This window comes from Salvia miltiorrhiza, chromosome 8 (genome assembly GCF_028751815.1).
Source record: "Salvia miltiorrhiza cultivar Shanhuang (shh) chromosome 8, IMPLAD_Smil_shh, whole genome shotgun sequence".
NCBI classification, from domain to species: domain Eukaryota; kingdom Viridiplantae; phylum Streptophyta; class Magnoliopsida; order Lamiales; family Lamiaceae; genus Salvia; species Salvia miltiorrhiza.
Window position 1 is genome coordinate 5,640,251 of NC_080394.1, and position 13,831 is coordinate 5,654,081.

Consider the following 13,831-nt stretch of genomic DNA (forward strand, 5'->3'; position numbering starts at 1 on the left):
TGAATGAGGGACAATTAATTCGAATTAAATGAAGCAAAAAAAACCAAGATCTAGAGATTGTTGCGAAGAGGTTTGATATGCAATGAAAAACCTCGTGGAATGTCAGGGTTTTGGGGAGTTGTGTGTTGGATAAGGCTGACAATAATTTTAAAAAGTGAATAGTGCATTCACACAAGACATGAGATATAAGCCAAAAACCCAAATTGCAAAGGCAAAAACACTTTAGCTTCTCCTATCACAAAATGAAATGCTCTTGTAATAATAATAATAATAACGCCATATGCAAATGCAATGCATCTTTATCACACCTCATTAATTTACAACCTCCCATTTCAAATTATGATAGAAAATGACACACAGCTAATCCCATGCCATCCGCAAATGGTCAACAAGTACTGAAATATTGAAATTAAATCTGTACATACACAAAGATAGCATAATAGAAAATGAAAAAGAAAAAAGATTGAACTAGTAACAAAATTTTTATCCTGGGAGGGTAGTACTAGAGGTTTAACGATTTGTACATTGCCACCAGAATCAGATTCTCCCGCCGGTCTATTAACATTTCAAAACCACCAACATTATTCAACTTCTTTTACGGCGATGGATAATAAATAATTACCACTATAATCAACAGCTCAAAGCTTCGTATTTCACCGGAATCGGACGGTTGAAACCAGCCTGCGCCAGCAGATTACCCACCACCGCAAGATCCCTGCAGAAAACTCCTTGAAAAACTGATGCTGGTGGAGTTTTGATGGCCTTGCTCTCCTCCGCCACCGCCACAGCCACCGGCATTGCCGGGGCCGGGGCCGGGGCCGGCTGCTGAACGGCCTTCTTCCTCTGCTTCTCAGCTGCCTCCTCATCCAAAATTGTCGACATTACACTAGTGTATCCCCTCTGCACCAATCTATACAGCAACAACGACGACATTTTCGCCCGATCACGGACGGAATCCACGTCTTTCTCATCGGCAAACTCGCACCTCTCGATGAAACTCGAGGACTTATCTGGCTTGTGTTTAAGCGTGAGCAGGAGATGAGCTCTTTCAAGCTCTGATCTCGAACAGCCTCTTCTCAATCCGATCAATGCGTAGTAATCAACGTTGCCTGTTTCTCCGGCGGCAACCCTCTGCTTCAGCTGCTGAATTTTGGTTGCTAAAGAGCACAATTTGCCCGGAATTTCTCTGTATTGAACGCTCTGCCGCTTCCAAATGGGGCCGGGCAGTTTCCTATCTCGAAGAATCGAGTTGTAGAGCAGTTTCAAATGCTCCAAATCATGGAGGCTGTCGGGCAAGCATCGAATGGTCTCGAACAGGCCGGCTCTAATGGTGAGGGCGTCGATGCACGAGGTGTCGAGCGCGAGGGCGCGGTTGCAGTCCGCGATCGCCTCGGCGATCCGGCCGGCGGAGCGGAAGGCGGCGGCGCGGTGGACGTAGCACTCCGAGAGGAACCCCTGGGGTGCGCCGCGGCGGCCGTCGAGGATCTTGGAGAAGTGCCGGATGGCCTCGGCGTAGAGGCCGGCGTCGAGGGCGGCGATCGCGGCGGTCTTGCGGCGGATGAGGAGCTTGATGTGGCAGAGGAGGTGGGAGATGCTCTCGGACTCGGTCTTCGGCGGGGTCTGGGGCTGGTTGCCGATCAGATTCTCGCCGGAGCGCGGGAACTTGTTGAAGGAGAAGATGTCGTCGGATAGTGAGATGCTCTCGCGGCGGAATGCGGCGGTGGCGAGGCGCTTCCCTGTCTGGAGGAGCACCATCGCCTCCTCCATCAAGCCGAGGTGGCAGCATGCTTGCCCCAAAACCGAGTACCTGTTCGACGAAATGCGTCAGAAAACTGAGTCGGTTCAACTCGATCAAACGAGTCGAAATCTGATTGATTGATGAAGATGATTATTTAAATCTGGTGATGACAGTTAGACATAGAAATCGACGAATTTGACTTTTACAATAGGAACATCACGAATTAATAACGAGTGGATTAGGTGAAGTTTTATTAATTGTAAACAGTTTGCTTCGCGTAAAATTCAAGCATCCATCACAAGCATAATTATTCAACATTAAACAATTATATTTGACACAGAGAGAGAGAGAGATGAAGGATTTTGAGGAATTTACCTCCATTGCCCTTCCTTCTCGACGTTTTTACAGAGCCCAGCCATCACCTTCTTCTTCAAATCGGAGACGGAGAAACACTTGAACGCCGGCTCGTCCCCACTCAGTGAGTCGCCACCGGAGGAGAGGAGCTTGACTCGCTCTCTCGACAGCTGAGTCGACGAGTTGTCCGACGACGCGCTCGACGATGAATCGTCGGAGGCGACCATTTTCAAGCTCGGGATATAATCCTGCAGCATATCCGCCACCTCCTTGAAGCGCCGGAGGTGCATCAAACACCGCGCCTTCAGCTCGAGCGCAACCTCCATGCGAGGCGCCAACGCGACCGCCGCCTCCAGGAGCCCCAACGCCGCCGCAATCTCGCTCTGCTCCTGCGTCGCAATCAACATTCTGGCCTCCCTCACGTATCTATCCACCATCTGCAATACATTCCCCCAGCGATTCATCAATATCTCAACACAAAATCAACAATAAGACGAAGAATCGAGAGAGGAATCAAATTCGCGGTACCTTTTTGTTGGTGAGCCACCAGTGTTTCCTCTCTCCGCCGGCGAAAGACGGAGATGCGACAGCCATGGATGGATTGCAATAATCAACCATTAAAAGCTGTGTCCTTCAAATGTGGGCGAAAAACATGTTATATCTCAATCCGAAAATCTTCCCTCTCACTCACGGCGAGGAGAGGCGATTTGAATGAGAGAGAGAGAGAGAGAGAGAGAGAGAGATGAGTGAAGAGGAGTGGGAGAGGAGAAGAAGGGCTTTAAACAAGAAATGCCAGCTTTGACCTGAGGGAAAGCTTTGATCCCTCTACTTCATCGCTGGCGACCAGATTCTCTCTCTCCCAACTTTTAGAGTGAGAGACCTATATTGCTTGCTTCCGCTCTACCTATTTATTTTCATTTTCTTATTTTTCACTTTTCTTCTAATTTAATTATTTTCCATTTTCGTATCAAATCATTCTCTAATTTAATTAAATAAACATTCCTACTTTCTAACTAATGTAACGATATACTTGCAACGCATTGACTCGTTGGATGTGAATATTCGGAAGTTTGAGTTTAATTCGTGTATAAGTTAGATTCGTTCAAATTTAATTTATTTAGTTTGTAAATATGTGTTGTAATTATGAATTTTTAGAAGTATATAAATTTCATTCTTTATCATTATTTTTTTTTAGATCCAACTAAGAGGCCTAATAATGAGTATTTTTTAGATCTAACTAAGAAGCCTAAAATTAAATCAAAATTAAATTTATATTTAACTTTTTGTAAATAATTGAACCAAATTAATCGAAGTTTATAGTATTATAACCGTTCGCAAACAACATAACCTAATAAAAATCCGAAAATTTTGAAAATTTGAAAGAAAAAAAATTCAAAAGCAATTAAGAAATTCAAGACCATGCAAATATCCACCGAATCAACAATAAAGTACCATAAACCAAAACCAAATAATTCATTACAAATCAACAACAAATAAGCATATCATGATCTACATAAGTAACGAATCGTTCATCACAATAATTCAATATATGTTATTAAATAATATAATTTGGTTTTCTGTTTCGTTCGACTTTAAAAATATGAAATCAAACAAAACTTGAAAATTTTATTTATTTTTAAATCAAACCAAATTAATCAATTGAACTATATATTTTAATATTCCCAATTTGAATCAAGTTAAGTTATTTGATTTGAATCAAGTATTTTTATTGAATTTTGTATATATTATTATACTATATTCTTAATTGAACAAAGTTTTATTCAATCTAGCTTTGAATAGTTTGACTCTTTTAGATTTATACTAAAAAAGAAGCAAGAATGAAATTACGTACATACTACCTAGTACAGTGACAACATATACTTTATTTTTACAATAATATAATACTATAAATTCAATGTGAAGTAAAAGTATTGATAACTTTTAAGATAGTTCAATAATTCTATCTAGACTCCCTTACAAAAAAAAAAAAAATCCAATCTTTGGACTCAATGAAAATAAAAATTAATTACACTTTTCGAATTTGGTATGAAAATAAATTTTGTGCGGTCAAACTCTATTCATAAAAATCGATCCATTGACATTTGACATTTCCACCACTAAATAGTAAATAATGGAAACGTGGAGTAATATTTTGACTGACTAATGGAGGTTAGTTGAAGATTTTAGACCGGCTTTTTCCGGTTACTGGTTCACTACAAAAATTAATTAAACAGTAAATTACTGTTAATTACAATTCTAAAAAAAAGTATTAGAATTACATTTTATATGATTTTTAATAATTTGATACACTATATCTTATAAAAAAATGTGCACACTTTGCTATTTAGTCTGTACTACAAGATAACAGCCTACTCTTAATTAAAAGTAAAATGGCTGACTTTTCTAATCGAAAATCAAATTGCAATAATTATCCTAACACAACTAGCGGTAATAAGTCTCTTTATTACTCCCTCCGTCCGCCAAGATTATGTAAAAATTACTATATTTGGCGTCCGCCAAGATTATGTCACTTTCCTTTTATGGCAATGGTCCCATCATCCTTTTTAATATTTTATCCTTACTAACACTCTTTATTTACAAAAAAAACACACTCAAAATTCAATCTCAACCACACATCTCATAAAGTGGTACAAAAAAACACACTCAAAATTCAATCTCAACCACACATCTCATAAAGTGGTGGGACCCTTTCTCCACTACATCAAAATCATCACCAATTTTATTAAATCTCGTGCCCAAGTACAAAACTATATATATAATTGTTTTTTTTTTTCATCCCAACGCGTGATAACATGGCATGGATCTTGCAAATAGTAATTTTGAAATATGAACTCCAAATCAATACTAATAATTTTGAATTTGACTTCTGCTATAAGAGGTCGGAATATAATCTTATTTTATGACAAATTGGATAAATTATGACCATCACCAGCCTATAATTTATTCATTTTTTGCAGAATGTGATGAAGAGATGGCGTAATGGGACACACGCAAATTAATATGTATAATATTTTTTAAATAAATCCCTTGATAATACCTGTATTTTGGTATTATAGTTGGCATCATGCATGGCTTTGTTGAGTTTGTTAACCTTGATTCGAGTTGTTTAATGAATATGATTTATGTTTTTACAAAAATACTACTAAAATTTGATATATAATCTGATTTATTAGTTTACACAAGCGTATTGTGCTTCCCCATATTTTGAAAAGCCTTGAATTGACTATATGTATTAATTTGCTGAGATTGTGTGTGTCTATTGGTCAATACCAGCAAATTCAAATAAATGTACTACCAAATTTAATTATTTTATTTTAAAAACCTACTACCAAATTTTCAATAAGGGGAAAAGAGAGAGAAGTAAATATATAAGTAGTAGCAAAAGTAAATAAAATAGCACCAAAATATTGTAATTATTGCAGTTGGCATTGACGGGTAACATTAAATTCGACTTTCTAAACATTTCTTTGGGTAGTATCCCAATTCCCAACAACTACTGTATAATTCGCCACGTATCACAATATCTATTGCAAATATTTTCTAAACACAATTAATGATATTTATTTTAGTTTCACTTCCTTTTTCTGACGCAATTTGTGGTTGATATCAGAAAGGTTCTTTAAAAAAAAAAAAAAAACATTGGTATTGCCAAAAAAAAAAAAAAACATTGGTATTACTTTCAGCAGAAAAAAAGGGTTAATGCATAAATAATGCACGAACCTTAGTAAATTTGTAGTTTTGATCTGACTTTAAAATATCTTTATACCCCTAATATTTTGTTTTTTCATTTGTAATAAATGAGATACTCTCTATTTTGTTCAACAGAGATGACGTGCATTCGCACGTAAAAAGAAAATATTTTAATAAATAATTTTTTGCAAGTGTAAATATATATTTTATTTTATTTATCATTTTAGTATATTTTTTGAACTAATTATTCGCAAAATTTAAAAACACTTAGTATAAAAAAATAGTTTTAATTAATTGCATCATCTAATTTTGTCATCGTGTTTATTTTCTAGGTTTCATCTTCACATACACTAATTTTGATATGAAAGATTCTAGCAAAATTAAACTTAAGTTTAAATTATTAAATTTATATAATAAAGAATAGTAATTTATGTGGATAAAGAGTCCTACTGGATACTACTATTTGAATAACTATTAAACTATAAATCATAATATATTTGTAGATTTATTATATATAAGATATATTAAATTACACAATTGAAATTAAATTAAATATATACTAGGGATATAATAGGTAAATCAAAATTTGTAAAATAAGACTATTTTATAATAGGTATAGATTTATTCATAGCCAAACAAAAATGTAAATATTTGGTGGTCGCAAAAAAAAAGTGTCATCACACTCATCAGTATATTACTAAAACGTCTCAACAATTGCGTTGAAGTTACAATTTACATAAATAAAATATTCCCCAATTTAGCAATTAATCTAATAAATTATACAAGGAAATAGGAAATATAAGAAATATCATAGAATTACGATACTAGTGATAGTGGTTAGTAGTCGTGAGAAAAGAAAAGAAACATCTTCTCTTTACTTTTCCAAAAGTTGAATCGATATCATATAATTTTAAGAAATCGGCATATACTATAAACAATATTAAAAATGTGGAGGTGCCACATATCTCACATGGCAACGAAAAAATTGAAGAAGTTACGTCTTTTTATAATAGAATATCCAAACTATAAGTATCATAAAATTCAATATTGATATTTTTCTATAATGCTCTATAATCACATAACAAGCAAAATACACTAGCCATATAGTAAAATCTATTAAAAATTATTGACCATATATATTATATAAAATTGCATATTAGTGAGGATTGAAGAAAAGAAAGTATTCCCCAAGTCGTAAACCACAAGAATCATGCCCTTTTTCTTTTTTCTTCTTTTTTTAATCCCTATTTTTATAAGCTCCTTTCCTTTACGATGGGTTCTCTTTTTCATCCTTTGCTTTAGATTTCACCCAAATTGATTAATGAGTGCACATGAATTGTAGTGGATATAGATATGGATGGATAGAAAGCCATATGGCCTTGTCTCTCTCTCTCTCTTAAATATTTCCTCCATTTTATTTATCAATGGTGTGACATTGATATTTGATTACGACGCATTTTATGTTTACGTTGTACATAAAAATTTTAAAAAACTACCGATGAGACCTAATTCAAGTTGATAAAGTTGAAGTAGCTAAAGATTCAGAGAAGTCTTGTGTTCAATTTCGTTTGCGTATGGTGTAGTTTTTCCACCTTTATGTGTTGTATTGGTATCGCCCGCATGCTGTTATTTTTTCACCTTCGCATGGTGTAGAGATCTCGTCTGCGTATTTATTTCATTATATAATAGATACTTCTTATAATTTTGGGAAAAAAAAGACAACAAAAAAATAAATAAAATTTTATATTGAATTGAATTGTGTGTGTGTGCGCGTGTGCGTGTGTGTGTGAGAGGGAGAGAGACTCAAGAGAGATCACATTTTATCATATTTTCTTTTCTGCATATTATTTGAATTATATGAATTTTAATTTAGAATATATATATATATATATATATATATATATATGTGGGATATTCCAAACAAATAATTTAAAATATGATCCAAATTGGAATATAATTAACAAAAAAAAATGTGATAGGAGACGCACACACAAAGAGGACACCTATTTATTATTCTTGCTTTACAAATAAAGGAGGTTCCTAAAATTTACAATCTCGTGGGTATGGGTCCCACCACACGGCCCCACTTGCCACATCACTAAATGCACCAAGCAAACTTCCACGTGGCATGACCTGATAAGTGGTCCCACGCACTTCGCTACCATTGGAGGGGTATAGCCATTATTGGATCCACTACATGCTCATTAGTATTCTTTGCTTAATCCTTTCTTGGAAAAAATATACTCCTGTGGTACTATCTCATTATTTAATATACTCTTACAAATTATCTCAATATTTAGATCATAATAATTTGAGGTGGTCTTTGGTACACTCGGGTGTACCATACACTCATATTGATTCGTATTCAAATTCTGACCCATATTCTGATTTAAACCCACATTTTGACTCAAATTGTATAAATGACATTATTCAGTTATACAAATGACATTGCCATGTAATTGACACTATTATGCTATACAATGACACTGTGTATAAATGACACTATAACATTTACAATGACATTGTATTAATTGACATTATTCAGAAATATATATATGACACTTCATGTAATTGACACTATAATATTGTAAATGACACTATAATATTTTAAATAACACTATAAGATTGAAAAATGACACTATAACATTTTAAAATGTTACAGTGACATTTATATAATTGAATAGTGTCAATTATAAGTAGTATCATTTGAATAACTGAATAATGTCATTTACATAATTTGGATCAGGATGCAGATTTGGATTAGCATACGGGTCAGGATCTGGGTGCGGGTCAATTCAGGTATACGGTACACCCAGGTGTACATGAGATTTTGTGTAATAATTTTATATATAATATTTACGTAATATCATGAAAATATCTCTAATCATATATTTTGATTTTGGAAAATTAGCATGTCACACTTGTGCGCGACATGAAATTGAATGAATTAGAAGTATGTAAAAATATCACCTTTTTACATGATATATCGATTTATTGAGATCGTAAAATGTGCACCGTGATATTTTATATGAATTATCTAGACACTAATGCCATATATGTTACAAATAATTTTTTACAATATTATTTTTAAATGTTTTACACATTTAGATAATAGTATCAAATAGTTCCCTTCCATTTTCTTTAACAACTTATCTTTTTTATCTATGTTTTTCTTAAATAAATTTAAACAAATAAAAAACATCGTAATTTTATTTCAAGTAAATATATGAATAACTATAGAACCAAGCAGGAATCTGATTATATAATTTTTCCAGGTTTAGTTTTGTACCTTTTTTATAATTCGATCCCTAAATTGACAATATGTTTTCTATTAGCTCTTGTATTGCGGTATTGATAGATAACATATTTTTCAGGTTCTAAATTAGACTTTATGATATATAAAAAAAATCTGTTAGCAGTTACTTAACAGTTAAATATAATGGACATCGACGACATAACAATGATAACATCAATTAACACTTTTACTATTATCTATTTATCTGCATATTCTCACTATTTGAGGTTGCATTTTGCACCAATCAAATTTACCCAAAGGCTAAGCATGCATAAATATATTATCTATAATTATTACTTGGAGAAACATCTTATTATTGAGTTGATGATGATATATAAAGAAGCAAATGATGATATAATGTGCCAATATTTCAACTCATTTCATTATTGGTTTACATTTCAAATGAATAATCTGTCGCAAGAGGATCAATCATGTGCATTACCTAATATATATAAGGGGGTATGTGCTATATTGCTTCTCACAACTTTTTTTTTTCTATAAAAAAAATTGATTTCAACAATTTAAATTCTTTAAATGTTGCATATTGAAAGAAGAAGAAGAAAATGAATACGTAGTGGAAGTTGACTATTTTGCAACTAAATTGATTTGTAAAGTTAGCTCATAATTTAAGTAGTGCTAAAGTCTTTTGCCTTTATACATTCGACGTCTATAATTTAATTGTTGGATGGTGTGTTGTCCATGTTTAAGTTCAATAAATGCTTCTTTAATTTAAGAAACTTCATTCAATGCTATATTTGAATTAAGAAATTGAGTATCCGAAGTTTGGCCTTGTGACTTGTCATTCATTTACATTAACTTGCACATTTTATTAGTTCAAAATTCAGTTTGTCTTGTTACACCAATAATATAATTAAGTGGTTTAACCACCAATTTATTAAATTTGATAGCATAAAAAAAATGAACCGAAATTTAAAAGAGATAATGTGGTAGTACTGCATAAGTAGCCGCGTGTACAATATTTACATTAAAAAAATTAAGGGTATTAGAACTTCAAATTAGTTTCATACTGTCAATTATATTTTGAATTATCAAATATATATTTTTGAATTATCAATTTTGTATCAATTATACCATCCGTTCATTTTTCAGCATCGGAAAATTAACGTAGCTCGCTAGGCCTCATTGACTATTCATTTTTTTTTAACTTACATTGCACAGAACAACGTCGTTATATATAGTTTATGCTAGAGAAATAATAATTCTAAATATACCTGCGTCAGCCTATGAGCCAAATCAATTTTTTAAAATCAAAAGATAGATGGAAGTTATAATTGGTACAATATCGATAGTTCATAGTTTTAAAATAGTATTTTTTATAATAAAAATTATTATTAATAATGAAAAAATAATTTAAAGTTTAAAGTTAGATATATTTACTCCAAAATAATGATTGTAAAGTTGGGATTGAATTGTAGCCACATGGTAGATAATATGAACTTAAACATCGTCATGTGGAAACATTAACGTGTGAAGAAGAGCATTTCCAATGTCTTAATCGATTACTATTCATTTTTCAGTATAAATGTGTGTGTCTTTGACTTATGATCGATATTACAAATTCTATAATCGCTACACTTTTGTTTATAAGTGTGTTAATTTATTTGTATATTTATAAGAAACTACTAAACCACGCTTATATCCAAAATTTAAAAGTTGTATTCCATCTCCGATTATGATGGTTGGATTGTGGTCAGTTGCCACGTGTCTATCTCTTTCTTGTCCCATAATTTATTTTCAACTTAATGAATTGTGAGTCCATTTAGATGATTATAAATAATACTCCATATTTCTGATGGCAAAAATTTGGGTGAGACGGGTTGGGGCAGGGCTGACGCGGGGCATAGGTTAGTCGAAAAATACGGATAATTCAAAGTAATTAGTATTATAATAAATAATAATAATATTCTTATTCTTTTTTACTATAATTATTTTTTTACTCACGAGTAATGTTACTTCATAAGTTAGTCTAAAAATATAAAATTTGTCAACAACAATTATTATTTTAACACACGAGAACTTATAGTAGACGAAAAAGCGTACCACTAGACTAGTGAATCTTATGTGTAGAGGACCAAATAAAAAGTTAATGGGAATCGGACCGTGCATTAAAAATGATAAGCGAAGTAGAGTTTAATCAGCAAGTTCGAGATGGATTGATGTGGTTCCTCTACGCCTACGACACCACAATATCTAACCATGTATGAACAAAGAAAGGCATGAAAGCTTAGTGAGAATCGATCTAATGGATGAGACCGATCTGCCATAAAATCGACTCATTTCTGATAGGCACAAGCATAACTTGGCCATTCTTATAAAAATAAAGACTCCCATTCTCCACTAGTTTTGAACTAGAATGGTCCCAACCTACAACTTTTTTTTTTTTTTTCCCATTATTGCCACACACAAAATAAAAAGAAATGATTATATTTATGATATAAAAATTTCCCAATAATGCCATATACTAGTTGAATTTGGTGTCGCCTCTCCAACATCGGGGGGGAAATAAAAAAGACAAATAGGGAGAGGGAGAGGGGACCATAGATGGCATAGGTTTTTCTTGCATTACAACCATTCCTTATTATTACAGCTAATATTTTCCAGCTCGTAAGGAAAATAGGGCCCCCTTTTTTCATTTGAATAATCCAATTTTTAATTCTATCTAATCATCACCTGTATTTTGCAGCTAGCAATTGTATGGGCTCTAGGCTCCACCAATTTCACTATTTCACATTTATTATTTTCCTCTAATCATTAAATCATCCCTAACGTTTATATATTTAATTTCGCATTCCGCAATACTACTATCTAAGCTCTCGTGGAATAAAAACAACATCGTTTTGTGTTGTATAATTTAGAAAAGTGACATCGTTTTGTGTCAGTCACTTCATTCAAATCGCGTTAAAAGGTCAGTTTATCTAACATCGACTTAATTTTTTAAAAACGATATGATATAAAATGATGTGGCTTTGTGTCATGTCAGTAAAATGTAAATTATACGGTGGCATTCAACGAGCCACATCATGATTTCGGGATATGAAAAATGGATGCACTGCATTTTTGATACAAATCTAATAGTTTGAGGTTTTTAAAAATATTTCATATAGTTTGGGATATTTTATTAAAGCGAGTATAATTTGAGATTTAATATAATATTAATCCTAAAGAATAAATACCACTTTAAACTATCACAAATATTGTAAAATTCGTCTATTTTTCAGCTCCGTAAAATTTGACGAGGCTCGTCGAATGTCAAAATGTAATTAACATTACTCTGCTTTTTTCTTTTTGTCATGGGACATATGGAAAACACATAGGTTATGCTTCGATCGAGCTATAGGGATTTTATGTGTGAAAATAGAAAATCTCATTAGATCAATATGTTTTTACTGGAAATAATTTTTTCAAAAATTTATAAAATGTGCTATCAAGATAATATATATATATATAGGGTTGGGTTAAAATAAAAACCACCCTTAAGATAAGAATGTAGAACTAATCTACACCCTTAATCAAGTATAATTTAATGGTTGGGATTAATTGCTTTAAATATGTGATTAATTATTAAATAAAACATTAAATAAATAAAAACGGGTAAAAAGTGATAACATAAAAAGAAAGTGGCGAAAATGTAGGCGGAGTTAAAACTACTTCATTCTTCAACCATAAATTAAACTCCGTAGAGTCTTTTTCACTTCATTGTATAATTTTCTATATGCACCTCAATTGAATTTCATTTGCACAAAAAGAAAAACAGACAAGTACCTATGATACATCATTAAAATAAGAAGTGACAGAACTTTCCATATAGATTATGCATAATATAGATATATATATGCACCTCAATTGAATTTCATTTGCACCAACACAATAATATGAATAAAAAAAAAGAAGATGAAATGCGTGTTCAGTATTATGCATCAATATAAACTTGTTTGAGCACAAATGATTTTGTTTATAAATTTAAAAATACAAAACATGTAAAAAAAGACTGTACATTAACGTCAGAAATATCTGCACCAGAAACATTTAATTTCACAAATACATTTGCACTAGAAACATTTAATTTGCACTAGTCCATATATCGTATATGCACGTCCCATTGATTTCATTTGCACTAATATGGAAATTTAAATTAAAAATGCAAAGCCATGTTGAGTATCATAAAAAACGGCACTAAGATGACAGTTAATTAGTCATTTACATATTTTGCCCCACGTTAATTATAAGAAAAAAATAATAATACAAAAAATACAATTAATATCAATCATTAAATATACCAAAATAAATGGATAAGATTGGTTCTACGTTCTTACGATAAGAATGGTTTTTATTTGAACCCTTCTCTCTCTATATATATATATATATATATATATATATGAGGAAACAGTTTTGTTTTCTTTTCTTATATTAATATTCAAAACATGTCCAGAGTGAAAAATGATGGTACAAATGCATTTTTGTTCTATTGGTTGTACATTTGCCCCCCACTATTTTGTGAAAATACTATGTTTGATATAACTTTTAATAAAAGCAGAAGAAATATCATGAACATATTAAAGTTAAAGTACAAAACAACACATACCATGTTCGTCTCTGTAATCAATAGTATTTGAAATATGACAATTCCAATCTCAATTTCCATTGACGACCTTGAAATAGGTATTGGCCTATAATGGATTTTGCAATATTGTACATTATTCTTTCTATTAATA

The 13,831-nt window shown here is 32.2% G+C and overlaps 1 protein-coding gene across 1 annotated transcript; it reads right to left on the minus strand.

The window, feature by feature from the left end:
* Positions 1-312: 312 nt before the first annotated feature.
* Positions 313-3,034, minus strand: LOC131000345 (uncharacterized). Its single transcript, XM_057926215.1, has 3 exons — positions 2,621-3,034; positions 2,114-2,529; positions 313-1,807 (listed from the first exon to the last, which is right to left on the minus strand). The coding sequence occupies exons 1-3, from the start codon at positions 2,708-2,710 to the stop codon at positions 631-633; spliced, it is 1,683 nt and encodes a 560-aa protein (XP_057782198.1). The 5' UTR covers positions 2,711-3,034; the 3' UTR covers positions 313-630.
* Between the last annotated feature and the right edge of the window lie 10,797 nt (positions 3,035-13,831).